The sequence below is a fragment of the Labrus bergylta genome, chromosome 10 (assembly GCF_963930695.1).
Source record: "Labrus bergylta chromosome 10, fLabBer1.1, whole genome shotgun sequence".
Taxonomy (NCBI): domain Eukaryota; kingdom Metazoa; phylum Chordata; class Actinopteri; order Labriformes; family Labridae; genus Labrus; species Labrus bergylta.
In genome coordinates, this window is record NC_089204.1 from 8,423,191 (window position 1) to 8,450,690 (window position 27,500).

At 43.2% G+C, this 27,500-nt stretch overlaps 4 protein-coding genes across 6 annotated transcripts in view; 2 read left to right on the forward strand and 2 right to left on the reverse strand.

Annotated features, from left to right (window-relative positions):
* The window catches only part of cdh23 (cadherin-related 23), a 113,012-nt gene extending 112,322 nt beyond the window's left edge, over nt 1–690 (forward strand). The window contains exon 71 of the mRNA XM_065959776.1: nt 1–690. This exon is cut by the window's left edge and continues 1,117 nt beyond it. The gene's annotated coding sequence lies outside the window, so the exon portion shown is untranslated.
* Nucleotides 691–2,849: 2,159 nt separating this feature from the next.
* LOC109987244 (bucky ball 2-like) lies at nt 2,850–9,594 on the reverse strand. 2 transcript variants are annotated; one of them, XM_020638269.3, is made up of 6 exons: nt 9,519–9,594; nt 6,868–7,148; nt 4,166–6,049; nt 3,967–4,068; nt 3,238–3,300; nt 2,850–2,962 (listed from the first exon to the last, which is right to left on the reverse strand). In XM_020638269.3, exons 2-6 carry the CDS (start codon nt 7,139–7,141, stop codon nt 2,937–2,939), a joined length of 2,349 nt encoding a protein of 782 aa, XP_020493925.1. In that variant the 5' UTR covers nt 7,142–7,148; nt 9,519–9,594; the 3' UTR covers nt 2,850–2,936. The 2 variants fall into 2 exon arrangements, with proteins under 2 accessions (XP_020493925.1, XP_029133956.1); XM_029278123.2 differs by lacking the exon at nt 9,519–9,594 and adding an exon at nt 8,940–9,067.
* A 3,658-nt stretch (nt 9,595–13,252) lies between these two features.
* Nucleotides 13,253–22,141, reverse strand: eif3s6ip (eukaryotic translation initiation factor 3, subunit 6 interacting protein). The gene is made up of 15 exons (XM_020638226.3): nt 21,971–22,141; nt 21,704–21,746; nt 21,276–21,486; nt 20,576–20,655; nt 20,423–20,484; nt 19,834–19,903; nt 19,669–19,742; nt 19,374–19,545; nt 18,960–19,114; nt 18,608–18,778; nt 15,987–16,120; nt 14,266–14,439; nt 13,873–14,062; nt 13,678–13,758; nt 13,253–13,395 (listed from the first exon to the last, which is right to left on the reverse strand). The coding sequence occupies exons 1-15, from the start codon at nt 22,022–22,024 to the stop codon at nt 13,318–13,320; spliced, it is 1,749 nt and encodes a 582-aa protein (XP_020493882.1). The 5' UTR covers nt 22,025–22,141; the 3' UTR covers nt 13,253–13,317.
* Nucleotides 22,142–23,600: 1,459 nt separating this feature from the next.
* The window catches only part of smoc2 (SPARC related modular calcium binding 2), a 28,824-nt gene continuing 24,924 nt past the window's right edge, over nt 23,601–27,500 (forward strand). For both annotated transcript variants that reach the window (XM_065959436.1, XM_065959437.1), the window contains exon 1: nt 23,601–24,002. In XM_065959436.1, coding sequence (XP_065815508.1) covers nt 23,928–24,002 — 75 coding nt within the window. In that variant the 5' untranslated portion in view covers nt 23,601–23,927. The remainder of the gene's footprint in view (nt 24,003–27,500) is intronic.

Sequence of the window (27,500 nt, forward strand, 5' to 3'; positions counted from 1 at the left end):
AGGCCATTAACACAAAGAAGATTTAAAAAAGCTGGACAGAGCGGAGACGTTTTTAGATACTTTTGTTTGTCTCTGACTTAAAGACGAACGTTGAAACAGAAAGGACCTCCAATGTTTCCAGGTGATGTAACCTGACACCAGGTGTGGGCGGAGCTCTTCCTGTACTTTAAAGTTTTAAAAAAAGATATTAAATATGAAAAGGACTTCCTGTGTCAGATCTTCATCTTCAGTGTGGACGACTCAGAGACTCATAATAAAAAACATTTTATAATAAATTTTTAAATGCAGAAAAAAAAAGTCCTGAAAAGATTTTTTAGGAATTAAAGACGGCGCTGAGCCCACACTGCCCCCTGCTGGATCTGCACAGTCACAACATTTGCTTTATTTTTTTATTTGATAGAAATGTGATGAATTAAAGAATTAAAGATATTTTTGAAGAAGAAAAAAAATCTGTTAGTAAACATGCGGGAATCCACCGCGATGTTTGGAGTTTGTGGATGTCGTGCTTCGTGATGTACGTGTTTGTTTTTGTTTGTATGAAACTGTTTCTGAAGCGTGCCGTGTTTCTAACGTTCAGTTTTTATATTCACTTTTTGTACCTTTTTATTTCTTCGTCATTATCGTCCCCGGTCCAGAGTCTGTGTTGGGAAATGTTGGATGACCTGTGCTAATAAAAGAAGTATGCAATGAGCCGTGTCCTCAGTCAGTGAAGTTAAATAAACATCAGAGCGGTCAGCGTGAACGAGATCATCACATTAATCTCATGTTTGTCCCTTCAGGCTCTCCGTAGATAGTGGTCCTCAGTGTCTCCCTGTAGTCACAGGCCCTTTTTCAAACCAAACCCTACACCCTTCCCCTCCGTGACGGAATGCACTCTTTTAGAAGTCACACTCGCAGCTGAATGAAGTCTCCATCATTAAGGTGTAGGGTAGAAATACAGCGGCAGGCTTTGGGAAAAACTTCCCTCTCTCAGGTGGAAACGGGAACTGTATGTTACCATGGTTACTCAGCGGTATCTTGCGGGAACGGCTTTTTTTTGTAGCTAATGCATTCTGTAAAAATCTTTATGTAGCCTAGATTATTGTTCTTCTTCTTTAGTAAGTTATATTAGTGTATTATTTATAACAAAACTATTAGATTGAGCCTACATTGTTTTTGTAATTTATAATTTCAGTTAAGTTATTGTAATTTTTAGAACAGGGTGTCCTAAATTAATGCAAAGACAAGGATAATATCGTTGAACATCAGAGCAGCAAAAAGTGTATGTTTTTATTGTTGAATTGAGATTTCACAAAGACATCAAAAGTAGAAAAATAAGAAATACATATTAACAGCGAAAAGTTTTCTGCAACATGATTTAATATTCTTATGTTTTTGCAATAGTCCCTGTAAATATAAAACACTTCACAATAAATAAACATATTTGATCCTCAATACAACACACATTTGAAGTTGTTAACGTCAGTATGAGGATATTAAATGCCTTAGTTGGAGCAGTGTTTGAACTCACAGGTTGCTTCCTCCATTATGACCGGAGGCGTTGCACGTGATCCGAAAGTCGGCATCGGTGCAGACTCAATGGTGGAGGGTTTTATAACCCACTACCATTCCCCGCTAATTGGTTTGGGACGGACTTAATATGGCGGACACGCAAACGGAGGGGTAGTGGGTAGGGGTAGAGTGTAGTGGCCGGTTTGAAAAAGGGCCAGTCAGAGGAACACACCAGAGCACCTCGGATGTTTGTTTTTTATTCATTTTTTTAAAGAAGGAGCATCAACAATTCCTTTAAACTGTGCCATCTGTTACGACTCGGCACGGACCCAGAAGCAAAACTCCGGACACAGAGTCACAATCCAAACAGTCTTTAATGTGCGACAACAAAAACCACAATACCAAAAGAGCATTGGAAGCAAGAAAAAAACAAAATCCACAAGGTAGAGGCTTCCACGAGTAGGTGAGCAGGCACGAGCACAAAACACCAGGCACTGAAGCAGAGAGACACAGCGGTAGAAGTTAGCAACACACTTGTGGTTCACACAGACCGATACTCAGATGTCGGCCATAAACGAGGTAAATACCACAGAGAGATATTGTATACTCAGGCGACGAGTGGTGAACCGGAGTAGATAAACTGTTGCAGATGAGGATGATTGTATGCACCTGGGCTGCCTGGGGAGAAAACCCCCCCCACACACACACACACACACACAGAGAGGGTTGAGACAAACAGAGGAAAACTAACAAGAAACATGAGGAAGGGAGGGGCTGCTAAGGATGAACAATAACAGTACCCCCCCTCTCTCAATGACCACCTCCAGGTGGTCTACCAGGTTGATCAGGATTGTCTCTGTAAAAGTCAGGGATTAGGGAGTGGTCCAGTATCAAGGACCGAGAGATCCAACTCCTCTGCTCTGTTTCATAACCCTCCCAATCTACCAAGAACTGGAACCCCTGACCTCACCTTCATGTCTGGACAAGTTTTTGTCATTGACCTTATGTCGCTTTAAAGTTAAGGTGATGGTCTGTAACATTTTTATCTGCACCGTTTGTTTCACTACAATCTTTACCGGGGCATGAAAATACAATTATGAATTTAGTTCAAGTTATTTCGTAGTTTAGAAAAGGGGCATTTTCCCTCTTATCACAGTAATGTTATTAAAAATAGTCAGTGGTGGTCTGCATTATAAAGTGGTGTGCATTAAGAAGTAGAATATCTGAAGTTGTGCCTGTGTTTGTGTGATGCAGTCACATTTTAAATGAACCCTCCTGTTGTCTGAACAAACTTTACTCATTGTTCTCTGCTAACAACGCTTGTTCAAACCTGGGAATATAAAGAGAAGAAAGGAGAGTTTGATATATAAAACATTTATTGATGCATATTACATTTAATATTTGATTCTTTAAAAACAAGATTCTTCCAACAAGAAGGTCAGTGCTCAGTACCGAGTTCTTCTATTTCCACCTGCAAGAAGAAACAGACTGTTAACGTTTACTGGATCAGAAGAACTCTGAATATTTAGGTTGAAAACAGAGTGAGCACTTAGCAGAACATTTGACATTAGAGTGTACAGAGTCTCTGATAGCAGAGCGTGCTGTTCTACACAAATACATGACTCCTCTTTATAAACCAACACTCAGCTGACTGACACCACGCCAGCTCTCACTTCATCTGTTAGTAACTTTTTTAAAGATGGTTGTTACATTAAGTGAGTTAATTCATGAAGTTGTGTTTGTCACCTTTTGATTGTCCAGGTCTACCACAGAATCCGTTGTAGGGGTCCCACTGGCCGATCTGGTTTTCTGTGATGGGACAGAGAAAAATGTTCAAACTGTTTCTTCAGTCGACTTCTTTGAGTGATGGGGGTTCAAACCGTCTCAGAAATCCAGACTTGACCACATTTAAAGGAGCAGGTGAATGAATCTGGCTTCACCTCAATCCTGGTTGACTCATTGAAGAGACTTGTTAATCACAGGGAGTCACAGACGCTGCTTAATCTAATCCAAATATCACAATATAGAAAATGATCATGCTGCATTACAGAAAACCTTTTACACTAGTGACTGAGAACATACAGTCAGCAGGAAGATCTTAACGTTATTTAAGCAGTCAGATCTTTTCCTCAGACGTCTGTACAATCACACTATTCCTACACATCGAGAGAATTATTAAAAATATATTATTTGTTGAAGAACCGTCGCTTATCTTGACGTACAAACTGGTGATTCATACACCAAATGACTTTAAGCTGTTTCAAAGACTCATTTCTAAAGCAGGAATCAAATCATGAGTTTTCTTCGATTGGGAGTGCTCCTGTGACCTCAGTCGTTTGATGTGAGCTGGTTTAAAGGCGGTCTCTTATTTCACTTCATCTTATTCCTGCTTGAAGCCATAATTGGTAACACATTAAATCAAACTCTGATTTTAGTTTTTTTCGTGACTCAACTATTCCAGATAAGCTGCGTTACCTTGTCCTCTGTTCCTCCAGTGAGTGTTTCTTCTCTGGTTCTTTGACATCTGTCCGTTCACACTGTATCCTTCAGTCTTGCTGTTGTTCATCTTTTTCACATCTAGGAGACAAATAACCGTTAAAGCACATCACTTGTTTTTTTTCCCCTACAGGAGGTCAAAGTCACATTAAAGTGGAGATGAAAAGAAGCAGAGCACCTGAATCATTAAAATGAGGTCCCTTGTTTGGTTCAGTGCTGCTCTGTGATTCACATGGACACTTCCTGTCTGTCAGTTCAGAACACTGGACGCCACAGTCCACTAGATGTCCCTTTGACGGAGACACAGCAGCCGTGGTGTGCTCGACCTCAGGGACACACAGCTGCTGGTTTCTCCGCTCGCTCTCTTCAGCGTTCACACACGCGCTCTCTTCAACCTCCATGTCTGCGCCATGTTGAGGAATCAGCTGACACAGCATTTTCTCCTCTTCTGCAGAGTTTGAGGGCAGAGATTTCTCCTGCTCACGGGAGCGGGGGCTTCTCTCCGTCTGCTCGGTGACGAGAAAACATTCCTGGTTTGGGCTTTGATTGGCCTCAGGTTCAGAAGACCTGTTTTCATCTGCATTCTCTTTAGGAGGGGAAGAGACATTTAGTGTACTCTGCCATCGAGGTGGGGAAGCTGAGGGAACTTTTTCTGAAGGAGTCGTGCTCTGGTCTCGTTTCCGTTCCCTCCCTTCAGGGGAATCCATTCCCCCCTCTGTTTTTGTCTTCTTTGACTGACTGAGCTTCTCAGCCGGAGTGCTGAAAAGCAGCCAGCTGTCTGACATGAGAACAGAGTCAGAGGAGGAAAACCTGCGGCTGCGCCTCCTCTCTTTATGACTTCTTAAGTGTTCATTTTGGGTTAAAGGCCCACCGTCATCCTCCTGCTCCATCATCTCCACGATGACATCAGGCTCAAAGAGTCCTCTCTGCTGCAGCCACTCCTTATTGGGGATAAAAGGGGGGAGAGACTCCACAGACCAAACAGACTCATTCAGTTTTCTCTTCATTTGACAACTATTTGAAGACATTTGATAGGGAATGAGCTCTGTGCTGTGCGCGTGTGGCGTCGTCTCGTTTTCTGGCTCATTGTCAGGGAGCCTCTCTGATTGGTTCAGAGAAAGCAGTAGTTCATCAGTGGAGGGGAGCTCTACGACTCTTTTATCCTCTGAGAGAAGCTTGTGGAGAGTCCCAGACAGTCTGAGGATCTTAAAAAGTGGCTCAGAGTCCTGAGAAGTGAGCAGAGCCTCAGTGTTGTCAGCAGCTGTGTCAGACAGCACAGGAGCGCTCTTTGTCACAGCGCCATGCTGCTCAGCTGACTTTTCATTCTCTGCTTCACAAGACGGCTGCTGCTGTTCGTTCTCAGGAAGCAGCTTGTCTGATGGTTTTAACATCATTGTCAGCGGCGTGGCCCAGCTCATGATGATGTCGGGGACAGACTCTCGTCTCTCTTTGATGACATCATCGTCTTGTTGAGAAGAGCTGGACACAGGAACCATGCCACCAGAAGAGCCCACTGACCAAGTGTTGTGGTGGGAGTCCCTGCAGGGGGGAAGGTTCTCCTCAACACTTCTCATTGGGCTCTTCTGTGGTTGTCGTGCGTCTCTGTGATGTGATTGGAGCGCCTTTGTTCCTGCAGGATGAACATGGTTAAATCTCTGTGTGACTGCAGAACTCTCACAGCTCTTGTGAAAGTCTCTGGTGAATGTTTGGGGCTCTGCAGAGCCTCGTTTGTGGGAGCTGGAGGAGGACGGGGAGTTTGAGGTGGTTCCATGCCCAGAATCAGAGCTGATGAGTGGGCTCACCTCTCCAGAAGAAGCCCCGCCTCTCCCTGTGGGTTCTGTTTGGACCTCTGCGTTCACTGTTTGTCTCACAGGGACAGGATGAGGAGGGCGCACTCTGCGAGGCTGGTTTAAGTGCTGGTAGGGTGCAGCAGGAGCATGGACTGACGGGTGGAGCAGGTGTCTGTAGTCGACTGGTTGGATGTGAGTGTGGGGCAAAACGTAGGATGGAGCCTCCATGTAGGGGGGAGGAGGGGGGAACGGGGGCATGACCATGCCATAGCCTGAGGAGAACAAAAATATATATATATTTACAGTCCAATCAAAGAAACTATGGTTCAGATTTAACTTTCTTTTTAGTTCACCTCATCTGTTAAAGAGGAGGTTATAATCAATACTGTCAGCAGGGGGAGCGCTAAATATTTTGGCTTCACAAGGGGGCTGTTGATTCGTCCATCTTAAAATACCCTCCAAGATTTTTCCATTATTTAAGGAATATAAGTAATATTTGCAGTCACGTTTCTCCTTGTCTGCGGTCAAACTACCGTGCAGAAATAGAGGCTTTAGAATATTTAACATCGTCATCAGTAGATTTTATTTCTGACATGCTGTGTGTAAGTATTTCAAAACACGATTCATTATTCTGCTTAATGGAAGTATTTAAGTTTTTCTTTTTTTAAATAGGTGATTGGACATTATGTGGATAAGATTAATTATATTACAGCTTTAATCCACAACATGACGTGATGATTTTAAATCTGACCACCTTTAAAAAAAGCGAAGTAGATAGTGGATTTAAAAACTGGAAAATAATTATATATTAAAAGTGATGGAGTGCTACCTCATCAACACGTCAATAAATATAGAATTAATTTCGCCTACATTTATTGTTTTTACCCATTATTCAAGGACGGCTGTATACAATATCAGTTTGATCAACAGAGTGTAGTCAGCATTAATTAATTAATTCATTGTAGTTTCAGTTTCATTATCTGTCTGTTTCTATTTTCACTTCAGGTAAAGTAGTGAAAAGGTGGCTCTCTAGTATTTCTACAACCTGTATCAACCAATCATCTTCAGCGTTTCTGGAGGACACACTCACCCATGCCTGGGAAGCCATTAAAGGGGTTATAGGAGAAGGGCATGGGCCACTGGTAGTGGAGGAAAGAGGGCGGAGGTTGAACAGGGACGTAGAAGACGGGCCGGGACGAGACGTGGGGGTGTTGGAGTCTGGGGTCCTGGCTGATACCCTGTAGTCCTGGATCATGAAATCCAGAGTTTGGTACCCCGCTGGTGGGCTGTGAGTGGAGGATTCCAGCGTGTGGTCCTGGATGAGCAGGTGGAGGTCTGTTAACAGCTGCTGCTGTAGCTGCCATCTTCAATCTACACAGGAGGAGGAGGAGACAGAGAAGCATCCACACGTGTGTTTCAATGTGAACGACTCCAGTGGAGCTCAGAGTCTGACTTTTTAGCTTCTTAGTTATTTTACATCCTTTAAATCCATCAGACTGAAGTTCAGACAAAGATGTAATCTCAGACAAACACCAATCGGTTTTAACCAGAGAGACAGAATCAAGTCAGCGCTTCTTTTGAAGTCTGTCGACTCCGTTTCATTCTACCACCTTATTTTATTCCCCGTTCTTTTTAGTCTAAATCTGTTTCAATAGCTTCAACACAGAGTGTCTGCAGTAACAATATCTTAATGAATATTAAATGACTATTGAACAAAAATCTTGATTTCCAGCAGTGTGTGTTTGCTCTGAGTGAGACGGTCTCTCATTGTTTCTGTCCAGACAGCTCAGTGTTAGAAACATTCATGAAGAGGTTTAGTGAATAAAGGGAGTGATGTTGAAACACAGACTGAAGGAGAGTCTGGAGGAAGGGGCTTCAGTATTAACTGACATTAAGAGTCAGAACCAATCAGCTTTCTCCTAACAACAATATGTGATCACAGCCCATTCACCAATGCTTCAAGTAAAAGAGAAGTTTGTGTCTCAATGGAAATTCTCCTCATTGTTGAGTATTAATGTGACATCAAAGGAATCAATTTGAGATCAAAGTCAAATATTACAAGATGAGTCGTGCATTTACAGGTTTAAAGTGATACATTTACTCTTTAAAGCCTTGGTGCAAATAATATGCACACAGTACATCAGCATGTTTTCCTCAGTCTCAAATATTATTGGATGAAGCCTGAGTGATGTCACCCATCTGTTCCTGCAGGGGGCTCCAGAGGCTCATCAGCAGCAGCCATCGTGCTGGAAATCCTGTTTCAGCCTAGCGTTTAGTCAACCTAATGACAGGCTGAGAGCTGGAGCTGAGGCGGGTTTTAAGCCTCTGACAAACCGTTATACCCGGCCCACCTGTCAATCATGTCAGCTGCGCTCCTAACTCTGCATAACACCTATATTTATATAAAATCCTGACATCTTTCCCTTTTAAAAGGCTTTTGAAAATGTTTGGAATCAACCTGATTTAACCATTGACAGTTAACGTTTGGATTATAACTGAACATTCATTTCGACTTTAATCTCATAAAATTACTCACAATACATCATGACAGCTCCTGGTTAAATAAAGGTAATTAAAAAAAAAAAGTGTGGCCGGGGCGCACGTGGCTTATCAGTTAGGTCGCACCCTAAAAAAAAAAAAAAAGCTATAGTCCTCCAAGCAGGCAGCTCGGGTTCCCGCATCTCATTTCCCTCTCTCTCCCGTCCTCTCAAATAAGGCAAAAAAGCCCCAAAATAATAATAATAAAAAAAGTGTAGCCAGTGGTTATTCAGGTTAGCTTAAAACAATCTGAGTCTTGTTTTTCTGTTTAGTTGTCATTTTTTTTAAGTCTGATCTGTATGGTCGTTCTCCAATCAGACTTCTGTATGACAGCTCGTTGAAACTGTTGAGGAAAATACTTTAATACAAATTGAACACAGACGGCTCCGATCACCTGGCCTAAAGATTCACTGCTTATTTGTAAAATCTGTAAATTGAGGGTCAATAGCAATAAAAAAAATTTAAAAAAAAAACCTAATTGGATCACTTAAAATAGAAACCCTCCAGCTTGCTTTTCCACACTAAGGAGGGGACAAACTCAATACAAACATAGTGACACTACACATCGCAGAAGAAAAGAAACACTAGCATTAGAGTTGAGAGAACATCACAGAAACAGCTAACCTCACAGCTGAAGGTGATTCTGCTCTCGGAGAACAAAATGCAGACACAGTAAACAACTCGACAGCTTTTCACAGCAGGCAAGTTGTGGCAGGAAAACCTGAGAAGCAGAGGGTGTCAAACAACAATGGTTGCTTCACTCTGCAGGTCAGAGTCCTAATCGAGGATGTTGACTCCGTTAGTAGGAACTTTCAGCTTTTCTTTGAACTCAGACAAAAAGAGCTTCAGCTCTGTGCCTGCAGATAAATCAAAGTGTCACTTCTACATAACTCTTCTTAATGTCTTTAAAGTTCAGAGGCTGCAGACCTGCAGACACATGTTGGAAACTCAGACTCTGAATTAGAGTCTTTGTATTTAATGACAAAAAAAACAGGACATTAAAACAGCTGAAGGGTTCACAGCAACCCTGAGCTGAAGCACAAATCTAATCTGAACATTAAAGAGTCAAACATGAGATTCAACAAACTCCACTGAATCTCTAAAGAGGACATTTATCTTGAAATAGAATTTAAACATCTTATTAACTACCTTCCAGTATGTCGCATGCGTTGTTGTGTTGTGTGTGAAACAAAGTGAATTTACCTTGTTGAGACTCAGAGCAGCACACAAAGTGATTACAAGTGTTCAGCACACACTCACACACACACCTGAGTTTAAGTAGCTGCTGATCAGACAAGTGAGTGTGAGCTCATTGTGAAGCTGGACTTCATGTCACTGTGCATCACAACTCACACCAGCAGAGGGCGCCAAACTACAGTCAGACAACGAGAGCATCAAGAGCTGAATGTTCAGGAGGATCAATCTCAACCTGAAATTAAACTTTGAATCTTTTTTTTTATGAATAAATACAAATTGAATGATAAATACAATTGTTATTGCACATGTCTCAGATTTTGGTTGTGTTTGAAGTTATTAGTTGTGCAGAGTTTTAGAGAGACCTGTCCCTCAGGGATGCAGCATCTATCCTAGATTGTTGAACTCGACCTGAGTGCTCTCACCCAAACGGCCATAACATGGACGTAGTGTCAGTGAGTTGAAGCCTGATGGGGTCACCATATTGGATGTGCTGTTTTAAATCAACTTTAGGTCAGCTGGGCAAAAGCTGGAGCTGAGGCGGGCCTCTCACGTTCTGACAAACAACTACGACACACCCGCCTGTCAATCAGGTCAGCCACGCCCCTTATTAGAAAATGAGAGAGTCAGACCTCTTTTGTTTTTCTTAACCAGGCTGTAAACATGTTAATTTCTGCTGTTAAAGTTTGCTTTTTTTGAATGGGTGTGAATGTGACTTCCAGGACTTTTGCAGGCAGCCTCAAGTGGACTCTGGAGGGGCGGCTGCACTGGCTTCAGTTTTCAACACCCGAGGCTGCTGTTCGAGGAATCGAGGCGGAGCATTGACAGTTGTTAATAAAGTTTCCTATGAAAACTCCCACAGATGGCGGTTGACGTCAGATGTTTATGTGTACAGTTGTCTCATACAAACGCCTTCAAAAACACTCTCACCCATTCACACACACACACACACACACACACACACACACACACACACACACACACACAGCATCACCAACAAACACCAGATAACTAGCAGCTGAATCATACATATTCTCTGTCAGCTAGAGGTCTGCAGGTATTTCCTGCTGTTTCTTTTGTTCATATCTTTGATGATAGTTTTAAAAACAGGCCTGCCTGCTGTTGCCATGGTGATTTCAGATGCTTCCTGCCAGTTTGCACGGGCATAATCAAAAAGTTGAGGAATCAGCTTGTGCCTGCTATCGTACGACCAAAATACCAAAGCAGTTGTAAATCACTTCCTGCACACTGTTTATTTTAATTAATAAAAAAACATTCTAAGTGTGTCAGAGGTTATGTTGACTTTGCAGAGTGCATGAATATGTGATGGAACAATTGAGATACAGATTAGAGTAAATAACCTGATAAAAGTTTCACCACATTCAACTGTTTGAAGAGGCAATCATTTTTAAGGTTAAAGGAGCTGTAAAAGAATATTACCCAACTTAAAGCAAAAACCTTTCAAGCAAGATATTTTTCAATGTGGGAATTAGATAATTAGAGTTTTGATGAAGTTGAGTACCTGTGAGTTGAGAGGTCACAAGTCCCTCTTATTGCTAGTCTAAGACAAGTCTCAGCTGGTCACTAGTCTGAGTAAAGTCAGGTGTCAGGTAAAGTCTGATGTTTGTGGGAAGTTATTGAAGCCCAAATATCTGACGAATAGTGACAGCACTATAGAAGCTGAATGCTCGCCATGGTGTCATCAGTGGCGTGTCGGCAGCTAGCTCACCAGATGTGGAAGGTTACACCTGATGGGAGGAAACAACTTTTAGCTTGTAGTGTTAATGCGCTCAAAATACAACGGAAAAATAGAGTGCACAAGTCCCAAATCTTTAAGTCTGAGTCGAGTCCCAAGTCTCACATTTTTGTGCGACCTACGTGAGTCTGGAATCCAAGTCTGAAACTCAAGTCCCCATCTCTGGATCTTGACCGTCTTGTAAAGGTCACAAAACTCAGTCCCAGATGTTTTGATCATTTTTCTTCCAAAGATTACGAGGAGTTTTTGTCTGTCAACCAAAATTCAGATATGTTTCCCTTCAAACTGCAGTTTTGTATCCTAAACATCTTAAAGGTCTTTCACTTTTCAATGCTATGTGTCCTGCTGCTGATCATCTGTGATAGATCTCTGAGACACGAGGCGTCTCTGAGATCCTGAGAGCTTCTGAGTTGAGAGTATGATCAGGCAATGACACTGATGTGTGGTCCTATGGTTTTAATTTGAGTTTTGGTATCTAGTAACATTTGAAGTTATTTTTCTCTTATCTTCTCATAAGCCTTATTTGTTGTGCATCTGGATAACCATTCGATCCTCACTGTGCACTTCTGTCCTGTGTCTCCCACACAGCCGGAGCACAGCAACGTGTGTTTCTGGTAAATCCCTCCCAGCCTCAGAGAGCTTCCTTGTGGACCAGAGAGAGAAGCGAGACTCCATCAGGTCAGTTTGAACACAAGACCTCCTCTGAGTACGTTCTGACTCTGCTTCAGAATCATCATTTCTTCCATGATGATGATGATGGTGATGATGATGATGATGTTTGTGCAGGTGGCCCCTCAGATCAAAGGCAGGATGATGGAGAAGGGCTCTGTTCTGATTGGCTATCAGCCGCTGGAGGACAAAGTGAATTTCTTCAGGTGTGTGTTCTCCAACCCTGCCACACAGCCGGAGGATGTCGACTTGCTGCTGGACGAGATCGCCTGGCTGGGTCATGACCTTTGACCTCTGAGCTCTGACAGGACTTAGTGGTCTCAGCTCTGTTCAGGTTCATATAAAGGGAACAGGAGACATTGTTTACCTGCAGCATTAGTGTACAGTCTGGGTACATGGTGAAATGGACTTCCAGCTTAACTTTTTCATTAAATCAAAGCTGTTCCATATAGTTCAAGTTTTTCTAACAAACAAATCTGTTCAAACTTCTTCCTGTTTACACTGTGAGTCACTGCTGTCGGCGGCCAATCTGCTGTTTACTTATCTTAACCCTTTTAGTTTTGATTCGCTCATCCATTTTTTGTGACTTGTTTATCAAGTTGTTGCTAAAACCTTCCCATGATTGCTCTTTTTCTCTTTTATGAATATATCTCTGTGTAGTGGGATCCTGGGGGACCACAGTCAGTCTCGTTTCATGTTTTTAATGTTAATAGTTTAACGTTTACACACTACTAAGTGGGGCTAGGGGGCACTCTGTCAGTCATTTTAGAAACATAGGGGTGCTTGTCAACATTGGTGCAGACTCGCTGGTAAAGGGTTTTATAACCCACTACCACTCCTCGCTAGTTGGTTTGGGACGGACTTTGGCGAACCTTCCGCAAAGACGCGCAAATTGAGGGGTAGTGGGTAGAGAGGGTGTTTGAAAAAGACCCTCAGTGATGTGAAAGGACACTAGTGCATCTTTGAATGTCTCATTTCACTTCAACAAACTCTCAGACAGCTCAGCTGACGAGTCCAAAGTAATATCCACCTTATGACATCATACAAACCTTCAAAATAAAAGCCTAACAAGTTTTAAACATTCAAATAAAAATGTGATATAAATGGTGATTAACTATTTTAATTTAACGATTAATTGCTAATTATTCAAAATTGTAAAGGTTTGTTAGCCCTTTTGAAAACATCAACATGTTTTAAATATCTTTAAGAGGGGGGTCTGTCTGCCCTTCTTACATATTATAATTATTTATAATTCTTTAAACTCTCTAAGCTGAACACTGACACCTGGTGGTGGTTTGAACACATGACAGCACACAGGTGAGTTCCATCATCACTTTATTATCTGCAGCTTTTATAGAAAAGTTTTTCATCGTTGATGTTTCATCAGAGTCCTCGGCTTGCCGTGCTGCTGGACGCCGCAGACGCTCCACTCATCGGCATCTTCTTCAGAGTCCGGTTCAGCTGAGGGACGACAAGACCACAAACAAGCTGAGGCCTACGTTCACACATGAACCACAGATTCAGCCCATTTTAAATTGTAAACGGGGTCTCCTCAAAAGACTTCAGGGGGGAAAGGTTTAAGATTGTAATGATGGTTGAAATAAAGAAGCAGGAGAACATTTAACCCTTCACACACTGACACTTTAAACTCTAAGTTATAAATCATAAGGTGTCTGAGACTTCTGTTGTTGTTGCCGTGGTAACAGCCCTCAGTAAAAGTAAAAAATAAGTCAAAGTGCTCACCTCTTCAAATTTATGGATCTGTCGGATGAAAAAGTCTCCGTAACGCCGAGCGACCTTCGTGTCAGCGATGTGGATCATATCCTGACGGAGAGTGAAAGAAAAACATGGATTGAAGAAACAGAAACAGCTGCTCACATCTAGACGCTCCTCAATGTGTGTGTGTGTGTGTGTGTGTGTGTGTGTGTGTGTAAACACCTTGTCGATGTAGAAGTCGACCTCGGACGCAGACTGAAACTCTCCGTCCAGAGCAGAGATCCCGCTGGTCCACACCAGGTTCTTCATCTTATGTTTGAAGACGAGCAGCTGGATCCTGAACTCCTGCTCCGTCATGTCCAGGAAGCCCGCCAACTTGGCCACAGGCATGGTGGTGTACAGCTTCAGGAAGCTACTCACACACACACACACACACACACAGTGTTTTTCCTCAGATAACACGCAGACAGAATCCCGACAGAGGATTTCTAAAAGGTCAGAATGGTTGTGACTCAGTCTGAACACCAGGGGGCGCTCTCATCAACAGGAGCACAAACACCCAGAGAAGAAGACTGTTTGTGCAGCAGAGCGCCCTCTGGTGGCCTATGAGCATACCTGCGGATGGTGGAGAGCTGCGCCTGCTGCTGCACCTCCTCGGCGAACACCTTGAGCTGCTGCTGGAACGGCTCCTTGTGGTAGTTGGGATGAACGTTGTCGTAGTTTGGAACGACGGGGGACAGGAACTTTGGACAGGCGAAGCTGAACTGTTCCTCAAACACCTGCAAGTCTCTGAGGAGGGAAAACACACACACCTTCAGCGGCAACTTCACTAAATCACCATGACGATCAAAGTGTCTTGTTGCCACATCATCACCGAGACGACAAGCGATCAGTGAGTGTAAATATTTATCCCAACAGTCATGTTAAAACTATACTAAACCACGTATGATGTAGGCTAGCTGCGGCTACTTGTCCCTGCTCCTCTGCTGGGAACGCACGTTCAACCTTTCTCCGTTCACTTCCAACGTGTCTGCTTTTATCAACAATCAATAACTTAACGATCGTAACATCAGCGTGTGAGCTTCTCCACACAGACTGTCAAACAGCGCTGCGTTATAGCCAGAAAATATATTTTTATTATTTCTCAATTTCCTGATCTGATCAAATTATCCAAATTATCTGTGACTTAAATCTGTGATTATTTGGCATAATACCTTAACTCAAATAAATGTACTTAAACAAATGTGTATGTAAAACTAAAACACAATTTAAAGCAAAAGAGCAGCCATTATAGGGAGAGGGTGAAATGCACTGAGGATGTGACCTCCCCTCTCCCAATCTCATTACACCCCTCTCCCTCAAATTCCCCTCCTCCCTGTTTCACTGTTACAAAAAAGAAATTCTTTACCAGATTTAATTGGGGTTTCAGTAACTTAGGCATAATGATAATATTCTTTATAAAATGGTCAGAAATAACAGGAAATGCACAGATTCTGTCAAATAAGGTAATACAGACTCACAGACTATACTGTAATACGCGGGTCGAACGTTTACTACAGCGCGTATAGTCACCCCCCAAAGGCCCATTCTGAGTCAGGAAAAACCCTGTAATCATGCCTGAATGTTTTCTATACTTTCTTTATATTGTGCCATTGGAGTGTATTTGTTTTCAGTCCGCTCTCTGTTCGCTAACACTCACGTGTAGTAAGGGACCGTCCCTCAATTCCTCTGCTTGTTCATATGTGTGCTGCATAGAGGCAGTAATTTGTTGACGCTCCCTCAAGTTAGGAGGATTCATTTTTACATTTATATCCTTTCAAGCATCGTTTGTCTGTTTATTTGATACAATATTACAGTGTTTCTATATCATGTTTATTATTTATGCATATATTTAATACTTGTTTATTCTTTTTCTGTCATTGTAGAAACCACACACACTTCATTTCATGTCCCAAAAAACATATATAATGTTTTTCAATAAATGAGTGGCATCTCAAAGAGAGAGTGTGTCAGACTGATTTCACATGTTCTTACCGGACAACCTGTGGCGTCTGCATTTCCTATAACCACACTAAGGTTCAAACATCACTGAGGACTCAAGAGTGGTATCCAGAAACCATCGCCTCTTTTATAGTGTGTAACAGTGTGTGTTACAGTGTGTGTGTGTGTGTGTTACTGTGTGTGTGTTACAGTGTGTGTGTAGCAGTGAGTGTGTAACAGTGTGTGTGTGTGTCACTGTGTGTGTGTTAGAGTGTGTATTACAGTGTGTGTGTGTGTGTGTGTGTGTGTGTGTGTGTGTGTGTGTCACAGTGTGTGTGTGTGTGTGTGTGTCTTACCCTTTCTGCATGCGCAGCATCTTGTCTCCATATTTCTCTCGAAGCTGAGTGTGGATGCTCTCATCAATTCTCATTGGGTACATGGTGAGAGCGATGGCGAGCAGGCCGTGCATCTGCTCGTTCTGTTTGTTGATCTGTACAGTCAGAGATGACATCACCATTATAGACAACATCATGACTACAGATGATGACATGATCACAGAGGATGGAGGTGCAGAGGATGGAGGTGCAGAGGATGAGGTGCAGAGGATGAGGGGCAGAGGATGGAGGTACAGAGGATGGAGGTACAGAGGATGGAGGTACAGAGGATGGAGGTACAGAGGATGGAGGAACAGAGGATGGAGGAACAGAGGATGGAGGTACAGAAGATGGAGGTACAGAAGATGGAGGTACAGAAGATGGAGGTACAGAGGATGGAGGTACAGAAGATGGAGGTACAGAGGATGGAGGTACAGAGGATGGAGGGGCAGAGGATGGAGGGGCAGAGGATGAGGGGCAGAGGATGGAGGGGCAGAGGATGAGGGGCAGAGGATGGAGGGGCAGAGGATGAGGGGCAGAGGGGCTCATCAAAGGACTGATCCCTGCTGTTCTAGCTGCCCTGAACAAAAGGCTGTGCTGATTGTTTAACATTGTTTATTTCACACTGTGTTTAGAGTATGTTCTGCTCTTTTGTATGGAAGCGACTAGTGATCAGAATTCAAATGATAAAGCTAAAAATGAAAATCCATTAACAGAAATGCTTTTTATTTGTGTATTATTTGACTCAAAAATAAAATTGTGATTAATTTATCTAATTTGCATTTTAGTTTTCAACTTCAAAAATGCACATTCTTTGACTAAATTAAAATGAAGAAAATTACATTTGCTTTTCCATTTTCAAAAAATGCTCCGCTAAATTTGTATCATAATTCTAATGAAAAAGCAGTGGACGGCGCAGGAAAGTGACGTCAGACTCCAGCTACCAGGCAGGCTAACGTAATATTTACAGTCTATGAGGCGAGCGGGCAGAACGCGCACTACGATGGGTGGCAGGGTGCATATTTAACGCACAGGGGAGACTTATTGGTCTGCTCCAGGGCCAAAGTGGTATTCCTTAACTTCGGGGCTAACCCCCGTCACTTCACTGGGGTGCAGCAAGGCGTAAACAGACATGGAGAGTCCGGCTTGTTATTTTGGGGTATCGGACCATTTATTGCGCTCATAGAGCTTGAACTTGCATACACTTAACATCCTGACTGTCTGATTTCTCTCGCTTATTCTGCTCCGCTCTCAATAACGTGCCTCTCGCACACACAAAGTCCCCTCATTCTCTCTCTCTCCTCACTCGATTCACAGACAGACATACGCTACTCGTATAACGCCTGATCTTGATCCAATTTTGGAGTTTTAGTTGATTATTCTTTTAACAACTACAAAAAAACCTGAATGGGAGAGAGCGCTCATACAGACAGTCAAGAGGTACAGTGTGTGACAAAGAGGAGGAGCGATATTGAAACTTTGTGTACAGAGCTGGAGAGATATGAAACAGAAAATTAAATCGATAATCTGTTTTAATGTAAATTAGTTTAGCAGAGAAGAGAGTGATCTATAATGTATCTATAAACAGGTCATAGGACACGTCAGTGTGAATTTTCAGTGTGACCTCTGTTAGCTGTTGAAGTTTTAAATGTTTAAATCCTGTTTGAGCTGCTGTTAAAACTAAACTTACTAATTATTAGTCCTGAGGATTTTTAAATTAATTACTAATATAGCCTGTGAATTTGACGTTATCATTTAGAATGACTCAAGTGAAAACCGTCAACATGTCACTCAGAGACACCGCGATTCTACATAGTTCTCTTCAGTTGATTTTGAGCGATTATTGTGAATGTTCTGCTGTGCCCGATGCTCTGTACATTATAAAGTATCCGTGACTTCTTGTCTCCTCCTGCCCCGCCACAGCACTCTCTCTGTGTGCCGGGACCTCAGGGTTTACAATCTCTATCTGGGTAAGCCAGTCACAGGCAAAATATGGCACCAAGTACGGCAAGCATCAGGTGAGACAATATATTAAAAAGAGGAAAATAGAAAAGGGGAAATTTATGCCTCATAGACTGTATATATTATGTTCGCCTGCCTGGGAGAAGAAGTCTGTCGTCACTTTCCTGCGCCATCCACGTTACCATTTCATTTTCGAGTTGGTTTGAATTATGATAACTTTTTAGCACGGCAAGTTTGAAAACGAAAAGCCAAAGACCTTTTCCTCTTCATTTGAATTATGTCATACAATATGCATACATAGAGAGCAAAAGTATAATGCAAATTGGATGACTGAACATTCATTTTAAATATAGGTCAAATAATGCACCTATATTCTGAAAGTTCAAACGCGTTTCTGTTCATGCATTTTCATTTTTAAATTAGCTTTATCATTTGAATTTTGATCACTAGTCGCTTCCATACTTTTGTTGTATCATGTGTGAAAATTAATCTCCTCATTAGTGGTTATTAAAGGGTTAAAGCCTGTTAATTAACAGCTAGAGTGCTGTTTCACTGAGACAGAATAAAGTTCCCCCAGGCTGATTGTTTGACAGGATGATTAATATGCACGGTGTGTGTGGTTGGGTCAAACAGCGACTCACCATTTCGTATTTGTATGTGGACCTCTGGAACATGTTCCTAGTCCTCTGGATGTAAAGCAGGATGTTGGCGAACACTCGGATGGCGTCCTGGTAGCGTCTCATCATCAGGTAGGCGAAGCCCACGTAGTAATAAGTGGTGATCTGACACTCAGGCACACGGGAATACATGCTCTGACAGACAGGGGGCAGCAGAGAGACAGGTACGTGTAAATCTGGTGATGTCAACATTCATGGCGCGCGTGTGTGTCTGTGAGTGTGAGCGTGCGTGTGTGCGTGCGTGTCTCTGTGTGAGTATGTGTGTGTGAGTGTGTGCGTGCGTGCATGTGTGTGTGAGTGTGCGCGTGTGTTTTACCTTCTTGTTAAGCTCGATGTTCTCCAACACTTTGATGGCCTGGTAATAATCCCCAAGCAGAGAGTGCAGCCGCAGCAGACCCACCAAGCTGAAGTACCCCAACATCTTATAGAGAGAGTGGCGCCCGTACTCCCCCGCCACACTCTCTGGGTCTCCTGCAGAAACACGACCATGACATGACATCAACACAGCGACGGCGTGAAGAACAAACACACTCGACACACTGATCCGGGTTTTCTCTCACTGAATCTCTTTGACCAGATATGTCTTTGACTGGATTATTTCCTCTGATCACTGAACATTTCAAATCATAACAGATCTGCAGTCAGATTCAGCTCCGCCTACAGAGCACAGATACGATGCCAGCGACAGATTTTTCTAGAATGGTATGGTTCTATTTTAACCCTTTCTTACCCCCGCTGGTGTAGACCTCCAGCTGCCGGTTGATGTTGCTCTTGTCCACCAACGAGTGCAACACGTTGAGGACACTGTGGACGTTCCAGATCTTCGGGTTGTTCCTCAGAAACTCGATCTCCTCCTCCGACTTCTTGGCGGTTTTACAGCGATACTGACTGAATGACTGGAACTGCAGACGGGGGGGGGGACATTCACAGAGAGACATTGATATTTGCAGCTTTGATTTGGTCATTAAAACAAACGCGTGTTTCCACAGAGCCTCAGTCAGGAAGTGGGGAAGTTGTTTCTGTACCTGGTAGATAAACTCATCAATGATGTCCCATAGCCATTGGTTCGGAAGCTCCAAGGGGGCGGGGCCATCAGCATCTGTTTACAGTTACATGTTTACTCTTTACATGTTTACAGTTATCAGGTGATATTAGATACAAAGAATATGAAGATGAAGGTGGTCACTCACTGAGGATGTAGTTAAACAGGTTACAGTAGTTATAGTACGACTCGAACCTCTGATCCAAGGTGGGTCCACCCTGATGACAGAGAGGTGGGGGGGAGAGGGAGATGTTTCATATCATGTTTTCACATCTGCACTCCTGTACATATCAGGAGGACTGATCCTGACCTGGTTGTTCACAGACTCTCCCTGTCAGACTGGAGGGGGGGGGGGGGGGGGGGGGCACGCTATAATGTGTCTTTGTATCAATGCTACGAATAAACGTCACCACCCCCTCCCAATCACTCCAGGTGAATTCTCCTGATTATATCCTGCTGCGTTCTCACATCAGCTCACTCTGACTTTCTGCAAAATAAATACGAGGAGGCTGGAGGAGAAACTCTGAGTGAAGAGAGAAACATTCAGATGGTTGTGTTCACACATGGACACTTCAGGAGTGTTTCAGGGGGATAGTGCAGGTATGACAGGAATACTTGAAAGTTTGTTCTTCGGGGAGCTGGTGGTTCAGTGGCTCCTTTCCTGCATGTCATTTCTCTCTCTGTCTATCTCTCTCTGTCTAAGGTGAAACAGGAGATCAATGAGAGCAGATACTTACGCTGACTTTAGCGTAGATGTGTCTGTAGTACAGCTCTTTATAGAGGATCAGGAACACAGCGTCTGCACACACACACACAAAATGTGATTCCGAAATCATATCTCAATTTTGTAATGATGGCGTCTGAGTAAAGATAGGAGATGAAACACTCACCGTTTCCCACGAGTGATGCGATGGCTTCGGCTTCGGGCCACGGAGACGTCTTAAAAAAACGATCTGTCAGTTTATTCCAGCTGAAGGAGAACATGAGGAAGAGGAGCAGAGTGTAAACACAAAGGGTTAATGTGAGGAAGAGGAGCAGAGTGTAAACACAAAGGGTTAATGTGAGGTAGAGGAGCAGAGCGTAAACACAAAGGGTTAATGTGAGGAAGAGGAGCAGAGTGTAAACACAAAGGGTTAATGTGAGGTAGAGGAGCAGAGCGTAAACACAAAGGGTTAATGTGAGGAAGAGGAGCCGAGCGTAAACACAAAGGGTTAATGTGAGGAAGAGGAGCAGAGCGTAAACACAAAGGGTTAATGTGAGGAAGAGGAGCAGAGCGTAAACACAAAGGGTTAATGTGAGGAAGAGGAGCAGAGTGTAAACACAAAGGGTTAATGTGAGGAAGAGGAGCAGACACATCAGTTAACAGTCAAGGAGACAACATGAGTGAAGGACATGAGGAGACACAGCAGTGAACAGTCAAGGAGACAACATGAGTGAAGGACATGAGGAGACACAGCAGTGAACTCTAAAGAAAACACAAGCTGCTGCTGTGACAAACACGCTGTGTAGACAGACCCGAGATCATTTGATTTTGAATCAGACCCTGAGATCATGACCTCACGTCAGCACAGGCAGACGCAGAGAGCTCACCTGTTCTCGTACACATCCTGGATCTCGTAGATCTTCTGCTCGATGCTCTCGCTCGACACTCGGTTGGACTGCAGCTCGTACACCTTCTGGTCGATCAGGTCAGAGATGGTTTTATGGAAATACTGCAGGAAGTTCTTGATGACCTCCGGGATGACGTGATAGGTCTGCTGCTCGTACTGACGCTCATACGCCAGGTCTGCTTTAGGATCACCTGCAGGGGGGAGGAGTCACACACACACGTTTATGGACTATCTCTACCACTGCATGAAGCTGTACACCACAACACACACACACACACAGTATCACCCATACACAGTGTAGTGTGTGCACACACACATAGTGTGGTCGTGAAGCCCGTGCTGTGTGTTTACTGATTCAGTTAACACATGATAATGTGGATTCAGGTGGGCTGAAGTGCTTAGACTCACCTGTGTGCAGGTCGTAGTCGTTGGGGTAGGTGTAAGGATCGTACTGTGGAAACACAGAGGAGTGAGACATCAAGTTAACATACACGTTGGTCTTGTCACAGTAACTAAACATGAAGAACTCAACATGCTAACATCAATGCTAACATCACATTAGCTCGCCGGACGCTGTTTGGCCGGGTGTAAGCCAGCTAGCCGGCTAACTGAGCACAGCTAGCTATGGCGTCGTTATTTTAATATTGAACAGAACTCCAACAAAGAAGAACTTACGGTGGTCGCCTCCGCTCCTGCTGTTGGCGTTGCTTCTTCTTCTTGGTAGGACATGATGGTGGACGCGAGGATGCTCTTTAACACTCCAGAGAAACAGCTGAATTACCGCTAAGCTAACTATGGAGGCTAAACCACGCAGCAAGCCAGAACCGGACGCGGAAGAAAGGAGCGTCTTCTTCGGTGGTGTAAAACATTCTATATTCCAGATGAGTCATTACTGCCCCCTTCAGGCTTCATTCCTCCTGTTTCTAATGAGAGACTGTAAAAATACATTTCTAATAAAGAGTTTAATTCAGATAGCTTATTGTTTGATCATCTTTGAATGTAATTTAGTATTAAACTCAACATTAAAGCGGTGAAGTGGTGATAAATAAATCCTGCTTATTCATTCACCAGGAAAATAATTACAGAATGAACCACATTAATAACACTGAGATAATTAGAAGTTTTAATTCGGATCTTATTGGTTTTTTTTTTTTTAAACTATTTTGCTTTTATATTTTAATCGTTCTGACTTTTATTATTTGTACTGTACTATTCCTGCCTTTGTAACTGTATTATACGAACTTCCTGTTTTATTCTTGCTCTCGTGTTGTTAAACCCTCTAATTTATCTTTCTCTTTTGTTGTCTGCACCTCTGCACCAATGCAAATGAGGGTTCTTCCTTAATGTGTTTTCTGAGGATTTAGATCAAATTAAATTATGAGGATATCCTGCTGAATGATTGCGTGACAGAGACTGTACCTTCGTCTTAAACCCGCTGGGTGGCGCTGTACTCTCACATTCATTACAAACACGGAACAAAAAGAGCTTCAAGAATAAACGAAAACAATTCAAGACTGTAAGTCTGCATCCTGGCGCTCTCTCGTCTGTGTGCTCCGGAAATAAAAATATCTGTAGTGTACATGTGATATATTACAAACATACTAGGTGTTTATATACGACGGAGAATTAGGGCCATGTTAAAAAAAAATAATATTTTTTAAATTTCGAGATTGACAAAGTTCCACAAATCAACAACAATGATCCTAATTTACATTCATGTGCAATCAATCAAGGCTGAACAATTGTTTGTGCTCATTGATTGTTTATTATTGTGAGAACTTGCAGATAAACTCCTGCACACACCATTTAACACAAATATGTTTGTGTAGAGGGTGAAGCTGGAGAGGAGCGACGGGCTTCCATGTTCTCTCTCTCTCTCTCTCTCTCTCCCTCTCTCCCTCGCTCTCTCTCTCTCTCTCTCCCTCTCTCCCTCCATCTCTCTCTCTCTCTCTCTCTCTCTCTTGGTTGACAATCATAGAGGATTCGGTACTAAAACGTTGCCAATGTTTTTGTGCAATTTGACTGCGTACATCATTTTTACACACCTGTCTGAAGTACCTGTCTTACATTGTGACAACCTCTCAAGATGTTCGTCTTTATTTGCGGGTGTGTTTATTAGATGATTTTAATTGTAGTGTGTGTGTGTGTGTGTGTGTGTGTGTGTGTGGGGGGGGGGGGGGGTGTGGTAGCACAGTCTGACAAAAAGGGGCTCCTTGTTGTGTTCTGAAGGAGGAAGAGGGGGGTGGAGGAGAAAAGGTGAAGAATCATTTACATGTTTTTTACCCGCAGCAGACGGAGTTCCCCCTGTGCATCCGATCAGAGACAGAGGAGGAGGAGGCGCGGGGTGAGGAGAAGAGGAGAGAGAGCGAGAGCGAGCGAGCGAGAAAGAGAGAGACCGAGGGAGGAGAAGAGGTCAGAGACACAGGAGGAGGAATCCGGAGGGTGTGTACTTACGGCTTGTCTGAAGAAAAGGAGGAGACGGAGTGAAATAAACCAGCGACCCCCTCTGCTCCGACTGAAGGACTTCTGTGGATCTTTAACGAGTTCAGCTCTCCTCTTATTGTTAAAGTCTCCCCGCTGTAAACTCATACTGAATTTTGGTCCGTGCGTCATTTGAAGAGTGTGCGTCAGGATGCGCGTCCATGCGCTGCTGTGTCTGCTGTGTCTGCTGTGCGCTGCACGCGCTCAGAAGTTCTCCGCTCTCACGGTAAGAAGACACACAAAGTCAAGGAGTGTTTTTTTATTCACATCCACTACCAGACCTGGGTTCTGGAGAGAGGAGCAGGAAAATAGTTAATGAATCAGGTTTTATTCAGTCAGCAAGTTCTAAACAGATGTTCATCACTTTATTCTCTTTGGTTAGAATCAGACATCCCATAATGGTCTACCATAAGAGTCCAGAGTATTCTCAACATGAGACTGTTTATTTAAATTCTTCAGTCTCAACTGCATCGAGGAGGGACTGTAGCTTTAGATTTGTGGGTCTTAAAGGCTGGTTTAAGACAAATCACAACTCAGGAGCAGGTTCAGAGGTTTCACTGAGCAGAGCTCAGAGACTGTTACTCTGTCTGTTACTCTGTCTGTTACTCTGACTGCTACTCTGCCTGTTACTTTGTCTGTTACTCTGACTGTTACTCTGTGTGTTACTCTGACTGTTACTCTGTCTGTTACTCTCACTGTTACTCTGACTGTTACTCTGACTGTTACTCTGTCTGTTACTCTGACTGTTACTCTGTCTGTTACTCTGACTGTTACTCTGTCTGTTACTCTGCCTGTTACTCTGTCTGTTACTCTGACTGTTACTCTGTCTGTTACTCTGACTGTTACTCTGCCTGTTACTTTGTCTGTTACTCTGTCTGTTACTTTGACTGTTACTCTGACTGTTACTCTGACTGTTACTCTGACTGTTACTCTGTGTGTTACTCTGACTGTTACTCTGTGTGTTACTCTGACTGTTACTCTGTCTGTTACTCTGCCTGTTACTCTGCATGTTACTCTGTGTGTTACTCTGACTGTTACTCTGACTGTTACTCTGACTGTTACTCTGACTGTTACTCTGTCTGTTACTCTGACTGTTACTCTGCCTGTTACTCTGACTGTTACTCTGCCTGTTACTCTGCATGTTACTCTGACTGTTACTCTGCATGTTACTCTGCATGTTACTCTGACTGTTAGTCTGTCTGTTACTCTGCCTGTTACTCTGTCTGTTACTCTGACTGTTACTCTGTCTGTTACTCTGCCTGTTACTCTGACTGTTAGTCTGACTGTTACTCTGTCTGTTACTCTGTTTGTTACTCTGTTTGTTACTCTGTCTGTTACTCTGACTGTTACTCTGCCTGTTACTCTGTCTGTTACTCTGCCTGTTACTCTGTCTGTTACTCTGCCTATTACTCTGACTGTTAGTCTGACTGTTACTCTGCCTGTTACGCTGTCTGTTACTTTGTCTGTTACTCTCACTGTTACTCTGACTGTTACTCTGCCTGTTACTCTGACTGTTACTCTGCCTGTTACTCTGACTGTTTCTCTGTCTGTTACTCTGACTGTTACTCTGCCTGTTACTCTGCCTGTTACTCTGTCTGTTACTCTGTCTGTTACTCTGCCTGTTACTCTGCCTGTGTCTATGACTGTATGTTACTATGTCTGTGTATGTTACTGGGTATGTTAATCCCTCTGTGTCTGTGCCTGTTACTGTGTATTTGGCTGTTACTCTGCCTATGTGTGTGTATGTTTCTTTGTCTGTTCATGTTTTGTGTCTTTACCTTTGTCTGTTACAGTGTCTGTGAGTGTGACCTATTCTCTTACTCTATCTGTTAATGTGTCTGTGTTTGTTACTGTGCCTGTGACTTTGACTGTGTCTTTGTCTGTGACTGTGACTGTGTCTGTTCCTGTTACTGTGTATGTTACTGTGTCTGTGATTGTGTTTGTGACTGTCTTTTAGCAGAGCAGATTTGAGAGTCTGTGAGATGCACTTACTATTAGTCTGTATTGTATGTATCTGTATTGTTTTCATTGTACAAGCATCTCTTTGATCATAGCTGCTTCATCAAAACATCCAAACACACCACACAATACAGACCCATTAAAGCACAGACAGACAGACAGAGAGAGAGAGACACAGACAGACAGACAGACAGACAGACACACACACACACACACACACACACACACACACACACACATCCACACACAGAGACACACACACACACACACACACACACACACAGACAGACAGACAGACACACACACACACACACACACACACACACACACACACACACACACACACACACACACACAGACAGACAGACAGACAGACAGACAGACAGACACTCTTGAGTGTATTTTATACTTCATAATGCTTGTTAATAATTACATTTTATATAATATACAATACAATTCAATACTTTATTTTCCAGGGGGAAATGTGTTCTTACTGCTTTGCACGGTTGAAACACATGTGAGTGATACGTTTCATTCTTTTTTAAAGTATAAAGTCACAGCGAGAGGATCAGCATGGCCGCCTCTGTCTTCATGGTGTCAGCAGCACGTTTACTACAAGTTATAGACCCCCCCAACCTCGCATTGATGAAACTGTGCACCTGCTCACAGAAGGTTTATTTAGTCAATGAACCCCCTCCCATAATACTTTCACACATTAAAGTGTGTTTGTGTTGTGTGTGTGGGGTGTGTGTGTGTGGTGTGTGTCTGTGTCTTTGTGTGTGTGTGTGTGTGTGCTCTGAGTCAGCAGCAGGTGAAGCTGTCACTTTCTTCCTTCCACACTAATGATCCTCAGCGTGCGAGCGTTGGAGCAGGAAACTCCCGCTGAGCCGTTTAACACATTCGCCTGGCTCTTGGCGGGGCCCTTGTTGACCCGCAGGCCGCCGTGTGAGGGGCGGTCTTATAAGGGAGGGGCGACCTTGTGAGGGGCTCTCTGGGTGCTGGGAGCATGGGCCCCTCAGTCCAGAAGGCCCTTATCAGCCCACAATGTGCTCTCTGCTGGAGACTCCTCCATTCAACTCTACAATGCAGAAGGAATGGGGGGGAGGAAGGGGTGGTAATAGGATTATACACATAATAATTTTTGTGCTGTTTGGTTGGGGAAAAAAACACTCCTCAGATTATGCCCCCTCCCCTCTCTGCTTCATCTGCCAACGTTTGGAGAGAGAGAGAGAGAGAGTAGATGAACTACTGAAAATATCCAGAAATCTGCCCCTAAACTATTCCTGATGGCATTATTCACACAAGTCCATCACAGTTTACCTGTCAGGGGTCTCCTGATGCAAGACATGAATTAAAAAGGACGATAAGGAAATGGCTGACAACACAGCAGAGTCCTCTACATGACGCTATAATGAGAATATGTGTCTTTCTATCAATGCTACGTGTAGTTGAAGAGAATCTCAATGTGAACTAAAGAGTGGAGAAGAACATTCTGGAGAACAGGAAACATAATGCTGCAGGTTCATTAGAGCATGGAGATGGTAGAGGTGGCGTGCAGACAGTCTATTAAGGTTAAACCATAGACTGTAAAAATAATGCAGATCATCAGAGAGAGAGAGTCAACAGCCCTCCACAGATTGTGTTTTTACGACAGCACTGTACCATATGGCATCCATAAGCGTGTAATATTGATGTCTCTGTTTGAGCCCCGTCCTTTACTCCTCTGTTTCTACCTCTGATGGAGGATCAGGGGTGTTACAGCCTC

What these genes read in the sequence shown, in the direction of transcription:
- LOC109987244 (XM_020638269.3), bottom strand. Translation starts at nt 7,141, where the DNA reads ATGGCAGCTACAGCAGCAGCTGTTAACAGACCTCCACCTGCTCATCCA. An exon ending in TAATGGCTTCCCAGGCATGG is followed by an intron (nt 6,050 to 6,867) that starts GTGAGTGTGTCC and finishes TGTTCTCCTCAG; the next exon opens with GCTATGGCATGGTCATGCCC. An exon ending in CTGGAGGAACAGAGGACAAG is followed by an intron (nt 3,301 to 3,966) that starts GTAACGCAGCTT and finishes GTCCCATCACAG; the next exon opens with AAAACCAGATCGGCCAGTGG.
- eif3s6ip (XM_020638226.3), bottom strand. Translation starts at nt 22,024, where the DNA reads ATGTCCTACCAAGAAGAAGAAGCAACGCCAACAGCAGGAGCGGAGGCG. An exon ending in CAGGATGTGTACGAGAACAG is followed by an intron (nt 20,656 to 21,275) that starts GTGAGCTCTCTG and finishes GTTCTCCTTCAG; the next exon opens with CTGGAATAAACTGACAGATC. An exon ending in ATGCTGCGCATGCAGAAAGG is followed by an intron (nt 14,440 to 15,986) that starts GTAAGACACACA and finishes TTCCCTCCTCAG; the next exon opens with AGACTTGCAGGTGTTTGAGG.